General features: G+C 46.2%; 1 protein-coding gene and 1 pseudogene across 2 annotated transcripts in view; one reads left to right on the top strand and one right to left on the bottom strand.

Moving 5' to 3' along the window:
* The window catches only part of WWP2 (WW domain containing E3 ubiquitin protein ligase 2), a 151025-nt gene that overhangs the window by 84208 nt on the left and 44815 nt on the right, over positions 1-22002 (bottom strand). For both annotated transcript variants that reach the window (XM_059044814.2, XM_067019594.1), the window contains exons 5-6: positions 3744-3881; positions 1852-1948 (exon numbers count right to left, since the gene is read on the bottom strand). In XM_059044814.2, coding sequence (XP_058900797.1) covers positions 1852-1948; positions 3744-3881 — 235 coding nt within the window. The remainder of the gene's footprint in view (positions 1-1851; positions 1949-3743; positions 3882-22002) is intronic.
* On the top strand, positions 9707-10261 carry LOC131744902 (GTPase RhebL1 pseudogene; annotated as a pseudogene).

The raw sequence follows: 22002 nt of genomic DNA, 5'->3' as shown, positions 1-22002 counted from the left end.
CACAAACATCAGCAAAGAAGGGCTATCCAGACTTGTAAATGTCAAGGTCTATCAACCAGAGAACTTCAGAGGGCAACAAATAGGTCAAGAACTTAAGTCCAAACGTTAAGAGCTGAACACTGCCCTCCAGCCCCAAATTAAGTGACATCAGCTGTGTTTGACACCAATTTTCCAAGTCAGCTAAAAGACCAAGATGGTAGTTACTAGCACCAGAGCTAAGAAGGCACCATTCTCAGAGTGAATGTCTGAGGCGTTCCCCTCCACCAGCTACTCACCACTGAAGAGATTTTCTTTTCTCTAGCTCTGGGCGCCAATCATGCCTTTGTTGATATAAGATTTGCCAATTATATCGTTGGTCCTTACCCTGTGAGAGTCAACTACTTATCTCAACCTTCAAATCACTCTTCTCTGTGACTCGCTAGATGACTAGCCTTCATGGTATGAGGTAATTAAGACCTTTTGCAGTGGCTTGGAGGAAAGACTACAGGCAAATAGCACCTCTGCTTCTAATGATGCTATAGACAAAAGATCCAAACATCCAACCCTCTCTTGTTCCTGACGCCTGCCAAGCATCAAGACCTCACAAACCCTCAAAACAACCAAATCCAGGGAGGCTGAAGGCTGTCCTCAGAGGGATCTTTCCAGATGCTGTGGCTAAAATATGCTAAAAGCTAAAATATGCTTTGCTTCTTAAAGCATTATTCCCCCACTGCCCGGGATTTGTTTGGGAGAATTTTTACCAGTTATTCGCCTACTCTCTGCAGATACAAACTACATTCCGCGTGATTCTTTTCCTTAAAATTTCCTTAAAATGTCTGGGGATTTTGTACATTGTAATAAACAATAAAACAGGTTCCCGGGGCTTCCCTGGTGGTGCATTGGTTAAGGATCTGCCTGTCAATGCAGGGAACACGGGTTCGAGCCCTGGTCCGGGAAGATCCCACGTGCCGCGGAGCAACTCAGCCCGTGTGCCACAACTACTGAGCCTGTGCTCTAGAGCCCACGAGCCACAACTACTGAGTCCATGTGCCACAACTACTGAAGCCCGCGCACCTAGAGCCCGTGCTCTGCAACAAGAGAAGCCACTGCAATGAGAAGCCTGCACACCGCAACAAAGAGTAGCCCCCGCTCGCCACAGCTAGAGAAAGCCCATGCACACAGCAACGAAGACCCAATGCAGCCAAAAATAAATAAATAAATTAATTAATTAATTAATTTTTTTTAAAAAGCAGGTTCCCAACCTCCTCCCCATCTCTCAAGTACACTTAAAACTATTCCTCTGCCTGGGAATTCAGTGACCATGGAGAGGCGTTTGCACCATTAACACAGGTATAAGATGGGAATGTCAGTACATAAAATGAAGTCATTTGGGATGTATATAGCAAGTATAATACAGGTCAGACTCTGTGTGCAGGAGGTCTTAACCAACACTCCAAAGGGAATCATGAATCTCACCCCTGCAAATAGAAATGTACAGACAGAAAATTTCACATACAAGGAACCACTGCTCTAAGTGTTCCTATGTGTATCCTGGAAGGGTAACTGTGGCTACCATACCTGATGCATAAAAAGCAGTCAAGCTCTGTTCAACAGTTCCTCTCAGCCAAATAACCAACTGAGTCAGTCCCAACCTTTGTCAAGGCACCCTTGACCCTTCTAAGAATCCTGAGTTTTGTATTCCTCTCTGGGCCATCTTAACATACTTATAAGTCTTATAAGTCAGTTATAAGCTCTCTGGAAATTTCCAACAGTTTCTAACATAAATTGTTCCTTGCCACTTCCCAACATGTTTTCAAGAGCTCTAAGCAACTTCCAGGCTCCTCCTCATTCACAAGGAGGGAGGTGTCTTACCGGGATCTCCCACCAAAGCAGTTTGTGCTGGGGGGCTGGTGCCGGTTCTCTGGAGTGACAGCCGTCCCACTGGATTCTCTCGAAGGCGGCTGTGAACCTGGAAAAGGGATCCATCACACAAAAAAAGACAGAAACGTTGAGAAGCTCACGCCTCTGGTTTGAGATGTGGGTACAGGAACAGCGCTAACTACATGTTTTAAAGTTACCCACCCCAGGGGGACACCAACGGTCCAGCAAGCTGCAGCCTCCAGCATGACAAGGACAGGGACGGCTGAGTGAGGTCTGATCAGGGCTGCGGAACAGAGGGGCTCAATCCTGGGAACCAGCTCTTCTTCCCCAAGACCTTCAAGAATGTCTAAGGCACTTACAAGCGTGTTGCCTTCTATGTTAAAGGAACCACACCCCGTGAGACAGAGGATAGATGCTGGCCATGCAAAGTGGAGGCAAGGAATTGGGGCATCTCTCCACATCGCAGCAACCAGAGAGCTTTTTAAAAGCCAAATCAGATTGGATCCAAATCAAATCATGATACTCTCCTGATTAAAAACCCCTCGACAGCTTTCTACTTCTTAGGTTGAGGTTCACAATCCTTACTAAGGTCTTCGAGGCTGTGTGACCTGAGCGGCCTCACCTCCCGGGACTCTCCTTCTCGCGCCCCACGATCCAGCTGCCCTGGCCGCCTCTGTACCCACTGCAGGCCACGCTCGCTCCCACCTCAGAGCCTTTGCACGTGAGACCCCTCCACCTCTTACTCAGCCGCCCCTATGCCCCACCCCCACCCTCCGCCTTGGCCTGTCCAAACTCCTCATACTCCAGCAGGACTCAGTTTCCTCAGGGAAACCTTCCCTGGCCCCCCAGTTTAGATGAGATTCCCCCTCAAGTAAAGGAATCTCATACCACCCAGTACTCTTCCTTCATAGATTTGTTCACAGTTACAGTTATATAATTATTTCTGCGTTTACTCATTTGATAGCTAGCATCCCCTGCCCCTGCCAAGTAGATCACAAGCTCTAGGGAGTAGAGACCGTGTGAATGTTGCCCCTGCTGTCTGGCTAGCACCCGGTCCAAGAGCTAGTACATACCAGGTGCTTAACTGTGGATGGAAGTGCTGAATGAGTGAATGATGCAGGTTTTTCTAGATGCACCAAAAGTACCCCAAGCGCCATGCAGGCCAGTTGAGGGAGGATTCTCAGAAGTCAGGGCCCATCCAATCACTGAGATTCCACTCAAATGCCCTTCAGACAGAATTCAAACCCCACCCCTTGAAGCTACAGAAAGCCTGCTCGGGGCCTGGAAGGTGCCATAGTTACATCACGCTTATCAAGAAAAATTATAGAGAAAGCCAACCCGTTTTGGACCTCAGACTTCATGAAGTAATTTCCTGCTACATCCAAAAGTGACTAATTTCAAACTAGATGAAAAGAAACAAACCGCCCACATTCAGGACAGAGCAGGAGACACTCTCCAACTTCCCCGCTTCTTGCCTGTATTCAGCTAGCGTGAAATCTCTGAGACACACAGTTCCCCTTTTCCAAACAAGACCGTCTCATAAAAGACACTCTCAAGCTCTCCAGGAAGTTTAACTGGATTGGGAAGAAGAAAACCAGGCCCAAGTAACATTTAATAAAGATGTTTTATCTTACAAAGTCCATGTGGGATGAAAACATGTTTTTCTCTGCTCTAGAACCAAAACAACAACACGCTTACAAAGGCTTGGGATTTATTCTCGGTCCTTTAACAGAAAACAGTCCTTGAAAAATCATGTCCTGATTGTGACCCACGATGCTAAGAAGAGTCAGGGCTGGTACCTGGTAGAGAACCACCTCCTCTGCCCCGCCCTGCCCCGCCCTGCCCCATCCCGGCACAGCCCTGGAGAGCTGGGCGGCACTCACCATCCGTCACGGCGCTGCCATTAGGCACGTTTCCCAGATCAACAGTCGGCCCGTCCAGGAAAATTGTCAGCTCACCACCCGAGACAACACCGCCTTTGTTCTCTGTCTGCAGGTTCAGGGTCAGCTGTGTGTTCTCCACTGTCGGACACAAAAAGCAACATGGATGGACAAAAGCAAATGCACACCGAGTTCAGATTCTGTAAGTTATAAGCTCCCACTTCACCGACTCTGGCTTCCCTGGCAACTTTTTTTTACATCTTCAAACTTGTCCTGTGGCACGGAAAAAGGAACGGGAAGGAATATGCCTAATTGTCACCGCTGTATCAGGCTGGTGGGGAAGGCTGTGCTCATTTTTTTCTAAACATTTTATATCGTTAGGTTCACTAGGTGATTTCTACTTTATTTATTTGTTTGCTTATACCTGCAGGACCGCAAGAAAAGTGTAAGAGATACTGTGACGGCATACAGAGGAAGAAAGCAGTTACAAATAGCATCCCCCCAACCCATAGGAAGAGGGGTGGCAAAAAGAATCGAAACAGGTCAGGAGACCCTAAGGAAACATCAGGAGTCATCTCTAGATAAAGGATTTCAGGGACTTATTATTTGGGCTAAAAAGTGTTTTTTAATTTTCATCCGGAAAATGTTTCACTTTGAAATAAAGCAGAAAAAAGTTTACAACAACAAAAGTTCAGTACAAGCAAGTCAGCCCCACAGTTACACGGTCCTGGGTAAGTCCCACAAGGAGAGACTTGTCAACACCTGGCCCCATCAGTGAGGTGAGAAGGCAGCTCAGAGTCACCCAGCCCCTGGAACACGAGGCAGATTCAGCCCTGTGGGCGAACAAGAAACAGAACTAACCAGCACGAGGCAGAAGCACCAAACCCTAGGCGGGCTGGAAACTGCTGCACACACACCCCCGACCCCACCCAACAAGCCTGGCCGCACCAGATGGCCTCCATCCAGTTACTGCTGAGGACCCATATAGCCTCCAGTTCAGAGCCGTTCAATAATTACCAAGAAAGAGCAGCGTTTATGAGGATTCCCAAAGAGTATGCAGCCCTTCCATGCCGCCCCACATCTTACAAAGCCAGACCAGGAAAGTGTCACGTACTCCAACCTCCTTCCCCACCCACACTATCCATCAAACCGCCACTTCATTTTCTCTCTTTGTTGCTACTGTATTATTATAAGCTGGTTTTCTAGAACAAGGCAGGGTATGTATAAATAACTACCTCCATGAGCATTTCCTAGAGACAACCTCCCCTCACCAAAAAAGTCTGCCCTGCGTCTCTCCAAGAAACAGACACAGCCCTTTAAGAACCTAGCAAAAAAAAAAAAAAAAAAAAAAATCTCGATCAATTCAAGGATCTACTATAATAAGGTAGAAACCAGTTTTCCCTCAGGGTTTCAAGCTCTTGAGGCATCTCTCCCTCCCCTTAACCTTTCTTCCCTGTGATGGATCTCTCCAAATCCTTTTGAGTCTGTTTTCAGTCAGTTTTACCAAGGGGCTTGGTGAGTTCCAAATATTTCTATAAAAGAACACTTGTAATCTGAAACCTAGCTCCTTCAAAAGTCCAAGAGAGGGAAAGCACTGAGGCCTTTCAACCAGCACCACATGCCCGCCATGCAGACGAGCCGCCTTGGAAATGGATCCACCAGCCCTGGTCTAGATGACTGCGGCCCAGATCCCAGGCCAGACCGCCCAGCTAAGCCACTCCCAAAACCTGACTCACAGAAACTATGAGGTAATAAATGTTTATTTATTTATTTTTCTAAAGTCAAGGAGCACCTCCCTACTCTATCCTACTGAGATGCAGGGTATAAGTCCCTAGCAGGCAGCAAAGCACAGAGGTCGAGGGCGGGTCCCAGTCAGACAGACTGCATTCAAATCTCAGTTCTATCTAGTACTATGCGGGACTACACAAATTACTTAACTTGAGCACTGGTCTCTCTACCTTGCAAAACAGGAGCAGTAAGAACATATTGTTCAGGGAACACATGTAATGAATTAAAGAGCACCTGGTAAGTTCCAAAAAAACTGCCATTTTTATTATCTCCCTGTTGACTCTCCTGTTTTTAGGCTGAAAAGTCCTGATTTCTTTCAATCTAATTTGTTCATTGTATACTTGCTCTTCTCCTGACCTTTCCAAGCCTTTTTCAGCTTTCGACAACAAACTCCAAGGTCAGCAAAAATCTTCCAAGATCACCCACTTACCTATCACAAGGACGTATGGTCCTCTCATCTTGTATCTAGGACACTTCCTAAAGATGTCCGGTACACCACTCTCGGGAACATGCCGGGATGAGAATCTAGAAGGGCTCCTTGATTCCCTTCTTGGTATCTCAAAGGCCATCACTTTACAAATGGAGGGTGGGTACCTTTCCCCTCCTTTCTGGAAGAATGATAATGTTCAACAGGAAGCTGGAAGAGCCCAAGGCCTCTTGCTGCTAATTTCAACCTCCTAACAGCCGCACTGCCATGGTCCTCTGACAAAGCCAGGAGCAGAGCCCACATTTACCTCTCCATGGTCTCAACTTGAAGCTCCAACTCAGCTCTTCTGTCTGGTTTACCTGCTCATCATGTCCAGCACAGTCATTATATACATATGGGCTTGGAAGTTACCTTGCAACTCTTGGAGACACATCTGACCTTCAAAAAGAGCCAGTGACAGGGGAGGTTTTTTGTTTTTGTTTTTTTTTTTCTTTAAACTAAGCTTTTGAGAACATAATGCTTTACTGTTCTATTTACTTAAAAGAGAAACAGTTCAGGGAGACCTCTATGCATCACTTCGATCATAACCAAGTGATCGAAGTAAGCATCACTAAGAGCCAGACAACCCAAGACCCACGTGCTTCCTGACATGATACCGAATGAAGTACACAACATCACTGTTGTTTTTTTTTTTTGCGGTACGCGGGCCTCTCACCGCTGTGGCCTCTCCCGTTGTGGAGCACAGGCTCCGGACGCGCAGACTCAACGGCCATGGCTCACGGGCCCAGCCGCTCCGCGGCATGTGGGATCTTCCCGGACCGGGCAACGAACCCGTGTCCCCTGCATCGGCAGGCGGACTCTCAACCACTGCGCCACCAGGGAAGCCACACAACATCACTTTTAAAGTCTTCTTGCAAAAGCACTTAACCTGAATCCAATGAAGCCTCTAAACCTCCTTCCCAGTTTACGTGAAATAGGGGGATAGAGGAATAAATTCGGTGATACGAGGAAGCAATCAGACCAACCCAGAATATGGGACATCCATATGGTAACCATCCCAGACTCCTCGAAAAGTCAATGTCATTAAATAAATTTAAAAGGGGAGCGGGGCGGGGGGGCAGACAGGAAGAAGACTCTTTTAGATTTAAAGGAACATAAGCATCAAATGCCTTGCGTGAACTTTGACAAAACCTTGGTTTGAAAAATACATTCTTGGGACGATTGGAAAAATTTGCATCCAGACTGGATATTGAAGGATGTCTGAGATTACTGTTGATTTCCTTAGGTTCAGTAATGGTACTGTGGCTGTATTTAGGAATGGTCTCATTCTCAGGAGATCCAAGAGTATATTATGATGATGTCTGCACTTATTCTCAAACTGTTTTGTAGAATAGGCTGAAGTTTTCAGGAGTGACGTGTCATGATGTCTACAGTTTACCTTCAAATGGTTCAGGAAAATAAAACACACACACACCCACAGGCTCACACATACAGGTAAAACAAATGCAGCAAAATCTTAAGAAGTGTTGGTTCTGGTGAAGGGCATTTGGGCATTCATCGTGTTATTCTTTTGACTCTTTTGCACGTTGGAAACTTGCATGATAAAACATTGGGAAAGGGTTGTGTTTTTTTTAATTGGCACGGCTATTAAAGAGTTAAACCTCTGAGAATAGAACACTCTATTATTCTCTTAAAAAACAAAAACACAAAGAACACACCTGAGCCAGGGGACCACTACAATACATAATGGGACTAAAGAAACCATTAGCTAATTGAGTGACAGACTTAAGCATACAGGGGAGGCTAAAAGGAGTAAGTGTGGCTGGAAAACATATACTGGAATCCGAGCCACCTCTCCTCTGGGGCCCTCGGGTTTCACTGCAGCAACCCCATCAACTCTACAAAGGGCCTTTCTCTTGCACCAGGTCTTCCCCCGCCTTTTCAGGCACTGCTCAAAAATCAAGAAACTGATGAAAACATGGATGTAGTAAGTCAAGTTCCAGAACGGGAACCAGATTGAGCGTAGGAGGCTCACCAGCCACCGTCCACCTCATCCGGCCCTGCTCCAGCTGTAATCGTGCAGTCCACACGTGTGTGCAGCGAGCACACACTCTTCTGCTCGGTGAGATCCAAAGGGCACAGAACAGACAAAAAGCCGTGCCCCAAGGCGTTTATATTCTAGCCGTGGCAAACAGACACTAGGCAATGTTTTTTTTGTCTTTAAAGTAAATTGCATAATCTGTCAGTGGCAAATGCGGTAGAAAACAAAATGAAAGGAGGGGAAGGGATAAAGAGTGCTTGAGGTGGGAGGCGGGTCTGGGGTGGTGAGAAGGTCTCACCGGGAGAGTGACAATGGAGCAGAGACTTCGAGAAGGATGAGGCAGGGGAGCCACGTAAGTATCCGGAGGAAGGATATTCTAGGCAGAGAAAGAATAAGACACAGAGGCCCCAGATGGGGGCACGCCTGGCAGACCTGAGGAATGGCAGGGAGGTCAGTGTGGCTGGAGTGGATGAGGAAAGAGACGGGCAGGAGATGAGGGCGGTAGGAAACTGGAAGCTCGCAGGGAAGGCCTTGGAGCGCTGGCATGGTCGCTGGCGTTGACTCGGCCGGAGACTGGGAGCCTCTGGAGGCTCGTGAGCAAGGAAGGGATGTGACTTCTGTTGCAGCGCAGTGACTCCAGCTGCAGGAGGAGCAAGGGATGAAGCAGACAAGACCAGGGAGGAAGTCAGTGCAATATCCCAGGCGGGAGCAGCTGGCAGCTTGGGCCAGGCGATGGCAGTGTCTTCCAGGAGCAGGGTAGCGGAAGGGAGACTCGCCCTTTCCCCCCTTTCCAGCATATGTTAGGAAAGCCCCATGGATCCCCACTGAGCACACCGGTCAGTCCCCGCAGGCCCACCAGGCTCTTGGAATGAAAGCTTTGGGCAAATCATAGGCAGGGGCTGCAAAAAGCACAAACGTAGAGCATGGCTGGGGGAAGTCAGATTCAATTCCAACCAAGTAGAACATATATAATGAAAATATCCCGATGGCAAGAGACTTTGGTTCCTCCGAAAAAGCCAAAGTCCTGAGCTCATGCTAACTTCAGCAAATGTCCTTCTTCTCTTCTAAGTACCCAGGGGTTACCAATACCTTGTAACACTACTTTATGGAGGTCAACATACAGCGGTAGGGTTGGAGATTAGAAGCTAGGGGAAAAGAATTAGGAAAATCTTCAAGGACTGTGCCAGGAGATCCCTTTAAAAGCCGGCACACCAGAAGAGACAAGAAGACATAGCATGCTTCCTGGTGGAAACACACACCACCTCATTAAAAAGAAAAAAATAAGAACCTGGATCAGATCAAGTCTTTAGATCTAGATCTCAACAGGTGTGAGATTACAAGAAACACAGAGGAACAGAGGAACATGTTAAAGCACATTTCAGGGACACAAACAGCAAAACCCAATATGTGGGAAACTACAGGACAAACTGTCCAGTTTCTTCAACAATGAATTGTAAGCAATAAAAAGAGGAAGGAGAGTGTAGTTCCCCGGTCGCCCGGCCCGGCTCCCTCGCCTTAGTCTTGCTGTGTTCTGACCACGTGGCCAGCTCCCGGCTCGGCGCTTGTTTTGGTTTCCCTCTATCTTGCCCCGGCAGCTCCAGGGAGAGCGGCTTTCCTGGGCGGGTTGCTACACTTGCCTGCACTCGACTTTCTCTTCTTGGGGCTCTCTCAGCCCCAAGTTCTGCAAGCCCCTCGGGGCCGGCTCCCGCCATGCCGTTAGTTCGCTACAGGAAGGTGGCCATCCTCGGATACCGCTGCTCCGTAGGGAAGACACCTTTAGCACATCAGTTTGTGGAGGGCGAGTTCCTGGAAGGCTGTGATCCTACTGTGGAGAATACTTACAGCAAGATAGTGACTCTTGGCAAAGATGAGTTTCACCTACACCTGGTGGACACAGCAGGGCAGGATGAGTACAGCATTCTGCCCTATTCATTCATCATTGGGGTCCATGGTTATGTGCCTGTGTATTCTGTCACCTCTCTGCATAGTTTCCAAGTCATTGAGAGTCTGTACCAAAAGCTACATGAAGGCCACGGGAAAACCCGGCTGCCAGTGGTGCTGGTGGGGAACAAGAAAGATCTCTCTCCAGACAGGGAGGTCCAGGCTGTTGAGGGGAAGAAGCTGGCAGAGTCCTGGGGTGTAACATTTATGGAGTCTTCTGCTCGAGATAAGCAGCTGACTCAAGGCATCTTCTCCAAAGTCATCCAGGAGATTGCTCGGGTAGAGAATTCATATGGGCAAGAGCGCCGCTGCCATCTCACGTGAGCCCTTGAGCATAGGGTAGCTGCCTTGATTCTGCCCCTGGCACTTGCCAGGCTCCAGTGGGGGCTTGGGGGGGCAGGCCCTCAGGACTTCACGGGTTTGTTTGGTTGCCAGCTGTGTCCGACCTGGCCCTCTGGGCACACAGTGTGGTACCCTCATGTTTGCACACTTACCTGGGCTCCAGTGGCCTGGTTGTCGATGTTTACAAAGAGGCAAGGATGTCTCACGGGCACTGTCCTCTAGCTCTGTTTTTGCTAAATAAATGAATTGTTATAACCTATGGAGTTGGGATATGAGTCCTGGGCATTGTTTATTCAGGACCTATGTAGGTTTGGGGTGTTGGCTGGGTGAGGGGAGCTGGGGACTCCTGAAGTGGAGCTGGCTCCCTGGAGTGACAATGTATATATGCAAATAAACTGATTAATCTTTTCGTTTAAAAAAAAAAAGAGGAAGGAGAACATATTGGTTAAAAGAGACTTAAGAAGAAATTCCCTGGCAGTCCAGGGCCCAGGTTCCATCCCTGGTTGCGGGGGGAGGGGGAGGGGCTTAAGAGACTTATCAATCCTATTTGGATCCTGATTCAAACAAACCAAAGGTGGGGGGAAAATAATTTTGAAGACAGCTGGGGAAACGTTAAAAACTCTCTGAATATTTGATGAGATTAAATAATTACCATTAAGCTTCTCAGGTATGAAGCTTGTATCATGGTTATGGTTTTTAAGAGCCCTTACCTTTAAGAGATCCATACTGAAATATTTGTAAACGAAACATGTCTGAGATTTATGTAAAAATAACCCCGTGGAGGGTGGGGTGGGAATGGCCATCGGTAGCCCGCTGTGGATCTGAGTGATGGGCACATAGGGGTTCATGGACTATTCTTTCTACTTTTGTGTATTTTGACATCTTCCATAATAGCTTTTCTTTTTCAAGCCAGCATACCTAAAGAACAAACAGTGACTGTAAACTAAAAAACTTACACAGATTCAATGTTACATACACATTTTGAAATATGAAAAGGTAGAAAATATACAATCAAGCTGCTTAGGGAGTAGCTCTGATGGTTATTTTCCCTTACTTCAAAGCCTCAGATTTGCAAGTGGCTTCAGGTTAATAATTTCCTATTGGGAAGAGTTGTTACGTGCAACAAGGATGAGTAATATTTTTCTAAGACTTACTTTTTCCCTTTCCTGACGTGGACTTTTTAATATGTTGTTTGCATATGGTACCAATAAGTATAGATAAATAGGGCATGGAAGCTGCCTTCCTCATTCCGACAGAAGAAAAAACTACATAAACCAGAACTGCCAAATTGTGCCCCTATAATGTAATTCAGTTAAGTCCAGAAGCCCTGCCTGGACAGTTTCACTGCAGTGTATGAAGGAACTTCCTGCTTTAGAATCTTCTGTCATCACTGTCCTACCCTGCTCTCCCACCACCAAAGTGTATGTGCATGTATACACTTATATCGTTTAAGAGAAAAAATATTTTCTTCCTAACTCAGAATACAAATGTAAGGATTTACCTGGAAATTTGAGAAAAACAAAACAGGACACAAAGTAGGATATTTTTAAGGGACACCAAGTACTCTCGGGTCAAGAGTCTCAGAAGCCCGAGGAAGATGTGATTGATTTGGCCTTAACAGAGCTGTTCAGTGGAACAAACAAACCTCCTTCTTCCGGCCTCTTTCTGCCCTCAATCCCATAGGCCCATCAAAAGAAAGTGAAAATAAACAGGGCATTCATTAACAGGTCAGTGTTCATTCTACACGTAGCTGTGAAACACTGGGGCACAGAGGAATAGAACCGGAGGAAATTCCAGAAGGGCAGAGAGTAAACAGTCTCCTTTCCCTTCCCTGGCTCCCCGCTAACTCAGACACACACAGACTGGAGGCTACCCCAGGTTTAAAGAGAACACTCTTTCACGTTCCCTTCGCAGTAAAGAAAGCCAGAGGCTTCCAGGATTTACTGTTATGATGTCTCTTTGGCTTCCAACCTTAGCCAGAGCCTAACAAGAGAAAGCCTCTTCTACCAAGCTAGCAGCACGCTGTAGACACTGGAATTCTTGTTGGGGTACCATGGTCGACTCTGCTTCACCCACCTTCCCTCGGCCCCCATCACTCAAGCCTGGCAGAGTTTTGCCAGAACACATGGTGTAAGGAAGCGTCTACCTTGGCCTTGAAGCTTCTTCTGTAGGCTGCTGCTGGGAATGTATCCTTAATCATCTCCAAATTAAAGTCTTGGCTGGGGCTTCCCTAGTGGTGCAGTGGTTAAGAATCCGCCTGCCAATGCAGGGGACATGGGTTCAAGCTCTGGTCCAGGAAGATCTCACATGCCGCAGAGCAACTAAGCCCGTGTGCCACAACTACTGAGTCTGCGCACTAGAGCCCGCGTGCCACAACTACTGAGCCCAGGCACCGCAACTACTGAAGCCCACACGCCTAGAGCCCGTGCTCCGCAACAAGAGAAGCCACCACAATGAGAAGCCGCACGCCACAACAAAGAGTAGCCCTCACTCCCCACAACTAGAAAAAGCCCGCAAGCACCAACAAAGACCCAACGCAGCCATAAATAAATAAATAAATAAATAAAAGTTTAAAGTCTTGGTTGACTGAGGGTTGCATTAACTCCTCTAAAAATGAAAAGAGCTTCATTTTACAAAGCCAGTTTGTAAACTTTTATTTTTCTCCTTTTTTTCTTGTACATTCATTCAAGAAGCATTTTCCGGGCATGCCTCATGTGCCTGACACTGTGCCAGAAGCTGGGTTATAATGAAGAAGGAAAATAGGCATAGTCTCTGCTTTTAGGAACCTCCCAAGTCAGTGGGAGAAACAGAAGTAACTAAATAATGTCACAGAGAAATGTAAAGTTGCAGCTGTGAAACAGATTTCATGCAAGAGACCTTATGGTTCCATCAGTGCTGGATATTTGGCCTGGTCAGGGCATCAGGAAAAGTTTCCTGAGGAACTGACAGCTCAACTGTGATCTGAAGTTTCAGGCAAAGAGCTAGCACGTTGCGGGGTGAAGCAGGTTGGGGAAGAAGACCAGTCAGAGAGGCAGGAGGAAAGTCAGAAAGGAGTCCTGAGAAGGCAGGAAAGGGTGGGCTCCAAAGCACGGATGGAGAGTCTGCTCTTCACATGGGAGGAAGAGGGGCGGCTCGCCTCCAACCACGAGAATGATGGAGGGGAGATTAGGCACATGCATCCTCGTTTCGGTACATGACAGATTCGTCAGTCATGATCGTCCTTATTTCCCTTGATGCAGGGTCCCAGTGTTCTACAGTCCAAACCCCTGCAGCTACACATACTTTTCCTCACTTGCAAAAAAAAAAAAAAAAATTGCACTGACATAGACACTTCAGAACTGGCTATTCATCTGAGTCATCTATCTAATAAGGTATATTATAGACAAAGAGTCCCTCTTGAATCAACTGAGGGTCCCCTTCACATAGGAAATGAAAAAAAGCCTCATCTGTCTTGGTGAATCTCACTGTTTGTAAAGCTATAGCCTATTTTTAAAGTGATTTAGAGGAAATAAATACAGATCTGGGAAAGTTGCATCTTTAGGATAAACTGTCAGTTCACATGAATTACTGTGGCCTTGTCATTAGAGCTCCTCTATCCCAAGACAGGGGTGGTCCTCATCACCGATTGATTCGGAGGCTTCCTAGACCAGGCCTGTCTGAGCAGCTCATCCACTCTCCGCGCCCTCAGGGAACCTCGGTGACTACACCACCTCTCCCCATTGCACAGAATGAAGGACGTGTTTGTAAACACAGCAGAGAAAGGCTTTCAATGAACAAACCTCCTTTTCAACAGTCTCAGAATAGTGAAATCCAGGAGCCCAGCTAGAAGAGTGCTTTCACGGTTAAGGTTCTGCTTTTAAACAAATCAGCAGAGTGGAGAAATTGCATGAAGGTAGTCAAAAAGTACAAACTTCCAGGGCTTCCCTGGTGGCGCAGTGGTTGAGAGTCTGCCTGCTGATGCAGGGAATGCGGCTTCGTTGCCCGATCCGGGAAGATCCCACATGCCGCGGAGCGGCTGAGCCCGTGAGCCATGGCCGCTGAGCCTGCGCGTCCGGAGCCTGTGCTCCGCAACGGGAGAGGCCACAACAGTGAGAGGCCCGTGTACAGAAAAAAAAAAAAAAAAAAAAAAATTCAAGCAGAAATTCAAAATATGAAAATATAAATAAATAAATTCAAAATATGATGTAATCACCCACATTCCAAACCCTTTCCCCATGACATAGGTCACTGTCGTCAACTTTGTATGAAGTCATCAGACTTGCAAACACCAGCGCAAAAACACACATATAAACTACACATGCAAAAGTGGATTCACCCTAGGCCCACAAGTTGTGCCCTTTGACTTGTAAAGTATCCTAAGAATCTTTAAAAATATATACAGAAGCAATCTATCTGTTGAGGAGCGTTTTAGGATTGAGGGAGCAGCACGTTCAAAGGGAATTCAGCCTTTACCACAATGTCCCCGGCTCCAAAAGAATGAATTCGTGTAATATGTGTGTAAATAAACATTAATCAGTTAATTAAGAGCAGGAGGGAGGGAAGACACAGACATCATATTCTGAGAACTGTGTGCCTTGCTGTCCTGTACATAATAAACAGCATCCCCCAGGCCGGGCCTGACGCTGAGGTGGAAATCTCCGCTCTGTACCTGACCGTAGCACTGACCGCACCACGCGTGTAACTGTGGCATTCTTACTCTGATCCAGGATCGCTTTCCCTCCCAACTCACCACCCTCCTACAAGAGTAAGTCTCCTGCTCTAAGAAAAATGCTCCTAGAATCCCAGAAGACCGAAGGAAAAGAGGAAATCGTGTACTCTGATGAGCTAAATGAGGTCTGATCTTCGTATGACCCCAGCAGCCGCGGTGTCTCCCCTGAAGAACCTGGGAGACTGGACGGGCAGGCAGGCGGGAGCCACTCTCAGGGAACGGGCACAAGGAAGAGGCCCCGTCATCAGATGCAACGTTCCAGGGTTGGTTTTTTTTCTGGCAAGCGGAAGGAAACTGCTCATATCCAAGCAACAGTCTCATTTTCCTATCTCCAGACTGAGATGTGCTGGGAGTGTAAATGACACACCAGATCTCATATGTTAAAATGATAACATTTGGTATACATTGGACTAAAGAAAATAGATCATTAAAACGAACTTCCCCTGTTTATTTCTGTTTTTACTTTCTCTAATGTGGCTATTAGAAAACTTAAAATTTTGTCTGTGGCTCACATCACATTTCTACTGGACAGCGCTGCTTGGGCGCCTCCTTCCTGCCGTTTTTGGTCATAATCTTGAGCGGCTGTCTGCCCAGGCCCAGAGAGCCCTGGGGGCCTTCTCTGTGTAACTTGACTGAACTAAGCTTTTTCCTGCCTCCAAGCTTCCTTCAGCCTGGAATGCTTTTCTCCTTGTTGGCCTGGACAATCGCTTGTCATCCTTCTGCAGTTCTGGTGTCACTTCCTTGGGGAAGCCTTCCTTGACACCCCCTGACCCTAGCCTAGGTTAAGTCCTGAATGATATATATACTCCCAGAGCACACTGCACTTTCCTCCATCGTATCTGTCACAACTGGAACAGTCTGCGCCAGTTATCTGTCCAACATCTGTCCGCTTTCCTCTCTAGATCCTAAATTCCGAGACTGTCTGCCTTAGTTCACTGCTGCATCTCCGGCATCTAGCCCAGGGCTCAAAGGGATTTACTGTGCAAACGCTGGTAAATAAACTTCACACCCACCCTGCCCCCACCCCCGAACCGCCACAGGCCCCTCTCACAACACTAAGAAAATGCCCTTTAGAAAAGAAGGAAATTTCCTGTCACACAAAACCCTGATCCAACACTGACAAATTCATAAGTCTAAAAAGAAAAAAAAAAAAAGAAAGAAAGAAAGAAAAGAGGGGAAAACTGTCTGACCAAATACTGTGGATTAAAATGCAAAAGTTTTCAATATACCATTAGAAAAAGAAAAAAGGGGACAGCCTCAGCCAGCGTTCGTGTTTTGAGGGGTGGAATCACTCTTTGTTCAGACAGGCATTCCCACGAGGCTGACGGCCCTCCAAAGCTAGTAAGTTTACAGAACATTCTGGAGGCGGCCTTAAACCCCAGGCCACACTGAGGCAGCCACGTACAGGGGATGGCTTTCCTGACAGAAAGCTTTTCTTCTTTTTTCAAGTGAGGTTTCACAAGGCAGCCTCTCAGCCGGTGACACAGAGAGCAGGTCTGTTTTACCCTGCGTTGCAGGGGCCTGTGTGTTTACTTTCGAGACTTCTGGCTAAAAGGACCTTTTCTTTCGACCAGCTCTCCTCTGACACCAAAGCCGCGAGCTGGGCCCAGCTGTAACTTTGAGAAGCTGGGGGTCTGGGGTCGGGGGAGGGGATGGCTTTTGGCTTCTTCAGAAATTCCTTGAGGTTCTGGCTTGGCCGTATCTGCCTGAGGTACGCAGACATGGAAAGCAACACACAGGGAGCTTTTCAGAGGCTATTACAGACGGTTTCAAATCCCAACGCCTGGCATCTGGTGCCAAGCAAGGAAACAGTAGTCACTGATACAGCTGCCAATGGATGGAGGTAAAATGAAACAAAGGCTTGCATTTGGAGGCTGCAGACGGATTCTACCTGATGCCGCCCCAGAGAGGGCACCCGGCACCACCCTGGTCCTACCTCTGCCTCAGCGGTCAGCCACGACACCGGCCACAAAAACCACAGTCACGTAAAAAGATGTTCATCCTCATTAATCTAATTAAATATGTATATTATACATATACTAATATATTATTACATTACATTGTATAATATATTATATTATATTATATTATATTATATTATATTATATTATATTATATTATATTATATTATATTATTAGTATCTTCTTTGTGTTCTGGGCACAGGAGTAAGGGGATGTACAAGAGTTAACAAAAACCAAACAGTGCCTGCCCCCATGGAGCTCACGTTCTAGTCCTGGAGGCCAATAAGTCAGATAAATAAACAAAAAATATATATACTATATGGGGATACTGCTAAAAAGAAAATAAAGCAGGGAAAGGAATAGGGAATGTTGTGCAGGGAGGAACTGAAATTAAGGTGGTTTGGTCAGGGCCACGTGTATGATTCCATTTGTACAAAGTGTCCAGAAAACGCAAATCTACAGAGACAGAGAGCAGCTTAGTGGTTGCCAGGGGCTGGGGGTGGGAAGAGGAGCTAATGGGGACGGGAGCTAAGTGAGCAGGAGGGACCTTACTGAGGTGGTGGGAAAGTTCACGGTGATGTTGCACACCTTGGAAAAATTTCTTTTAAAAATCACTGAATTGATCAGGGAAGCCCTCACTGAGGTGACACCTGAGTGGGCTGGAAGCGGGTGACACAAGGAAGAAATATTTGGGGAAGAAGGTCAGGGTGGTGCAAAGGCCTTGAGGCAAGAGCAGCAGTGGGTTGGAGGAAGAGCAGGAAGGCCTGTGGGCAGAAGGCAGTTTGGTGAGGGTGGAATGATTGAGATGGGGTAACAGAGAGGTGACAGAAAGATCAGGGAAGGCTTTTTAGGCCGTTTGGGAAGGACTTCAGCTTTTACTTTTAGTGAGAAAGGCAACCACTGGTGGAGTGATGTGATTTGACTTATGGGTTGGATCATTCTGGCTGCTGGGCTCAAAAATGAAGTGTAGGGAGACAGAGGCAGATGATGCCAGGAGACCAGTTTGGAGGCCTTTGCCTCCTGAGTCAAGAAGTGGTGGTGAGGTGGACATGGGTGACGGCAGCTCTCAGGGTGAGAAACAGTCAGTTCCTCGAAGGTATCTTGAAGGTAATGAGGGCAGGACGTGTTGATGGACCAGGTGTGGGTTGTAATAGAAAGAATGGCATCAAGGAGGCCACCCAGGTTTTCAGCCTGAGCAACACCAAATCTCCATCTCCATTGCCTGAGATGGAAAGCTGATAGCTCAGCTTCTACCATGTTAATTCGAGGATGCTGATTAGACATTTAGAAACCCCAGAGAAAGGCCCAGCTGCAAGTCATAGGTGAACCGACCAAATTTAAAGCCGTGAGGCTGGATGAAATCGTGAAAGGAAGAGGTATAAATTAACAAGTGGATGCAGGACTAAGCCTACTTGGGGTATCCCAAGGCTTCTGGACCAGCGAGGAGAAAACCAGCAAAGGAGACTGGAAAAGAGCGACTGGAAAGATAGACAGAACACCAGCTGGGCGTGGTGTCCTGAAAACCAAGTGAAAAGAGTAGGTCAAGGAGGAGGGATGGATTCCTTGTATCCAGTCTGCAAGGCAAGTGAGTTGGAAGTGAGAACTGACCCTGGATGGAGTCACACGGAGGTGACTGGAGACCTGGTACAGCATTTGCAGCAAGGCAGTAAGGACAAAAGGTTACCCAGGAGTTCCTCAAGAAGAAAAGGGAGAAGAGAAAAGAAAAGGGATGCAAATTAAAATAACAAAGAGAAATCACTGTCGCAGCCGAACAGAATGGCAGAGGTTACGTGCACACATACAGTGGGTTGTGTGAACAGGTCCAGTCTTTGCAGCAGACCCAGGCCACAGATATCACAAAACTTGCAGCGTGCCTGCCTTTTGACCCAGCAATGCATGCCTAGGAATTTACTACCCTAAGGGAAAAAAAGGACAGGAGAACAAAGATATCATTACAAGAATTGACTGAAAAGTCTTGCTTGTAGTAGTAAAGATGCAGAAACGGCCAACAATCAAAGATCTGTTAAACTATGGTGCATTCATACCAAAAAAATGCTGTTGTAGCCATTAAAAGGATCTAGTTTCATTGAGGTAGAAAAACTGGGTGGATAAAAAGCAAGTTATAAAGCAATATGTATAGTGAGTTCCCAGTTTGGGGAAAAAGTTAGACATTCACACGTACATATATATATATATATGATTGACATACCCCCAAAAAGCTGAATGGATATATAACAAAATATTAACCAGGTTAGCTCTGAATAAAAAAATTTCCATGTACCTCCTCAATTTTGCTGTGAACCCTAAAATTGCTCTAAAAAATTGTCTTTAAAAAATGCAAACATCAGGCTTCCCTGGTGGCAAAGTGGTTGAGAGTCCGCCTGCCGATGCAGGGGACGCGGGTTCGTGCCCCGGTCCGGGAAGATCCCACATGCCGCGGAGCGGCTGGGCCCGTGAGCCATGGCCGCTGAGCCTGCGCGTCCGGAGCCTGTGCTCCGCAACGGGAGAGGCCACAACAGTGAGGCCCGCATACCACAAAAAAAAAAAAGAAAAAAAATGCAAACATTCATTGGAGTTCATAATAACAGAACAAGATTTGCTAGCTTTGTGGGGGGAAAAAAAAGAATTTCCAGTGATTTTTAACCTTCTCCTTCTTTGGAAGGCAGTATATGCAGAGGTTGCAGGCAAAGGCTCTGAGACCAAAAAGGTCTGGGTTAAATCCCAACTCTGCCACCACCTACTATGTGATCTTGGCAAGTTACATAACATCTGCCTATTTCCTCATCAAAGGGGATGGCAGTACAACCTACATTATAGGTATGCAGGAGGATTAAATGGAAAGAACAGATACAGACATAGATAGATAGATAGATAGATAGAGATCAAGAATTCAGAATAATGCCTGGTACATACTTAGCACTCACAATGTTCTTTGTCTTTTTTTCAATAAGCATAAAACAACAATAATAATCGGAAAAATAACAGTAACATTTTCAGCTTTAGGAGCATACATTGCTTTTATTATCAGAAAAAATATTAATAGTCAGCCTCCCCCGCCACATATCCACATGCTCCATATTCTCAGATACAACCAAGTGTGGATCAAAAATACTCAGGAAAAAAAAAAATTCCCCAAAGCAAACTTTGAACTTGCTGTGCTCCAGCAACTATTTACAAAGCACTTACATTGTATTGGGTATTACAGGTAATCTAGAGATAATTTAAAGTATACGGTAGTATGTACATAGGTAATATGCAAATACTATGCTATTTTATATAAGGGACTTGAGCATCTGCAGATTGTGGTATGGGGGGTTGAGGGGCGCATCCCAGAGATACAATTATACTATTTTCAATTTGGGGATCAAGAGGGAATTTCTCAGAAATCTTCTGTGAGTATTCCATGAGACTGAAATAACTAGGTCTTAGCGGTTTACCAGGTTCATTAAAGTAACTACTTGGCTATGCAGAACTGGTTTGGCCATTCTCCCATCAGGCCTAATCAAGGCACTGGAGTTTGTAGCTATGCCCTAAATAATAGCTCCCTACCAGCTTACAGGACTGTCACATCCTTCTTTTCACTTTTGTCTCTTGCCCGCCTCCTCCTCATCTGAAGAAACAGTGAATAATTTCTCAAACTTAAATTGAAAATTGTTTTGAACTTAGGAGCAATTTTAAAAACTTTTCTCTCTTCTCCCTCTGACTCAGGTTCCAAGGATCAGTGGTTTATTTCTCTTTCAGTTGAAAAACTGGAAAAACAGTGTGGTGTTTACTTTAAAATAAATGCATGCACTGTCTGTCAGGCCTGCCTCCTTGAGATGCATGGCCCACCCACCAGAACACCCCATCCTCATGGAAGAGGGAGGGAGGTGGTGCAGGCCTCGTGACTGGCCTATCTGTTCTTGGAACATAAAGTGCAGTAACAACCCTCTGCTTATAAGATTTTAAATAAATAGGGAGCTGTTTGCTTTTTCTCTCTCTCTCCTTTTTTTTTTTTTTCATCTGGGAGACACACATGGGGAAAGAAAACAGACACGCATAGAAAACGAAGAGTATAAGCAAAAAGCTTTTTGAAGGTACTTCATTTTTCACAGTGCTCTGGGTACAGCAATTCTCTAACCACCTCCCGTGCGTATAGAAATGAGTAAATATGTGGATGATGGTGAGAGCCAGGGTTCTCGTGTGGAAAGGAGGAAAGTTAGGAAGAACACTGTGAGGTTGAATTAGAATTGGACATTTCAGCATAAACTCATCACCTTGAATATATAGACACAGAATAGATGTGTGTGTGTGTGTGTGTGTGTGTGTGTGTGTGTGTGTGTGTGTGTATACATAAAGTCTTTCAGGAAAAATGAAGGCTCAAGAGCCAAGAAAGTTTTGAAGAAAAAGAGCAGTGAGGGGACTTCCCTGGTGGTCCAGTGGTAAAGAATCCACCTTCCAATGCAGGGGACACAGGTTCAATCCCTGGTTGGGGAACTAAGATCCCACATTCCGTGGGGCAACTAAGCCTGCACGCCAGAGCTCGCGCACCTCAACAAGAGAGCCCGTGTGCCACAAACTACGGAGCCCACATGTTTTGGACCCCTGTGCACCACAACTAAGAGAAGCCCGAGTGCGGCAACGAAGAGACAATGCGCAACAACGAAAGATCTCGCATGCCTCAACGAAGATCCTGCATGCTGCAACTAAGACCCAACACAGCCAAAAAAATTTTTAAAAATTTTTTTAAAAGCAGTGAGAAGAGGTATGTACAACCTGATACTGGCACTCCCTCCAGTGAAAACAGTGACACCGTAAAACCCATAAGGAAAAAATACAACTAGATCCTTGGCCTATACCATACACCAAAAAAACCTCCAGATTGATTAAAGGGTTAAACGTTTAAGAACTAAATAAAGAAAACCAGCACAAGTGTTAGTGTAAGGAAGGTATCTAACTGTATTTTTTCCCAAGTGGTAACTCAGTGGTTCTAAGACTTGAACCGGCATCAGAATGCCTTGGAGCATTTGTTAAAACACACATTGCTGGGCCCCATCCCCAGGTTTTCTGATTC

This window comes from Kogia breviceps, chromosome 18 (genome assembly GCF_026419965.1).
Source record: "Kogia breviceps isolate mKogBre1 chromosome 18, mKogBre1 haplotype 1, whole genome shotgun sequence".
Taxonomy (NCBI): domain Eukaryota; kingdom Metazoa; phylum Chordata; class Mammalia; order Artiodactyla; family Physeteridae; genus Kogia; species Kogia breviceps.
This window is presented reverse-complemented; position numbering and strand designations above follow the sequence as displayed.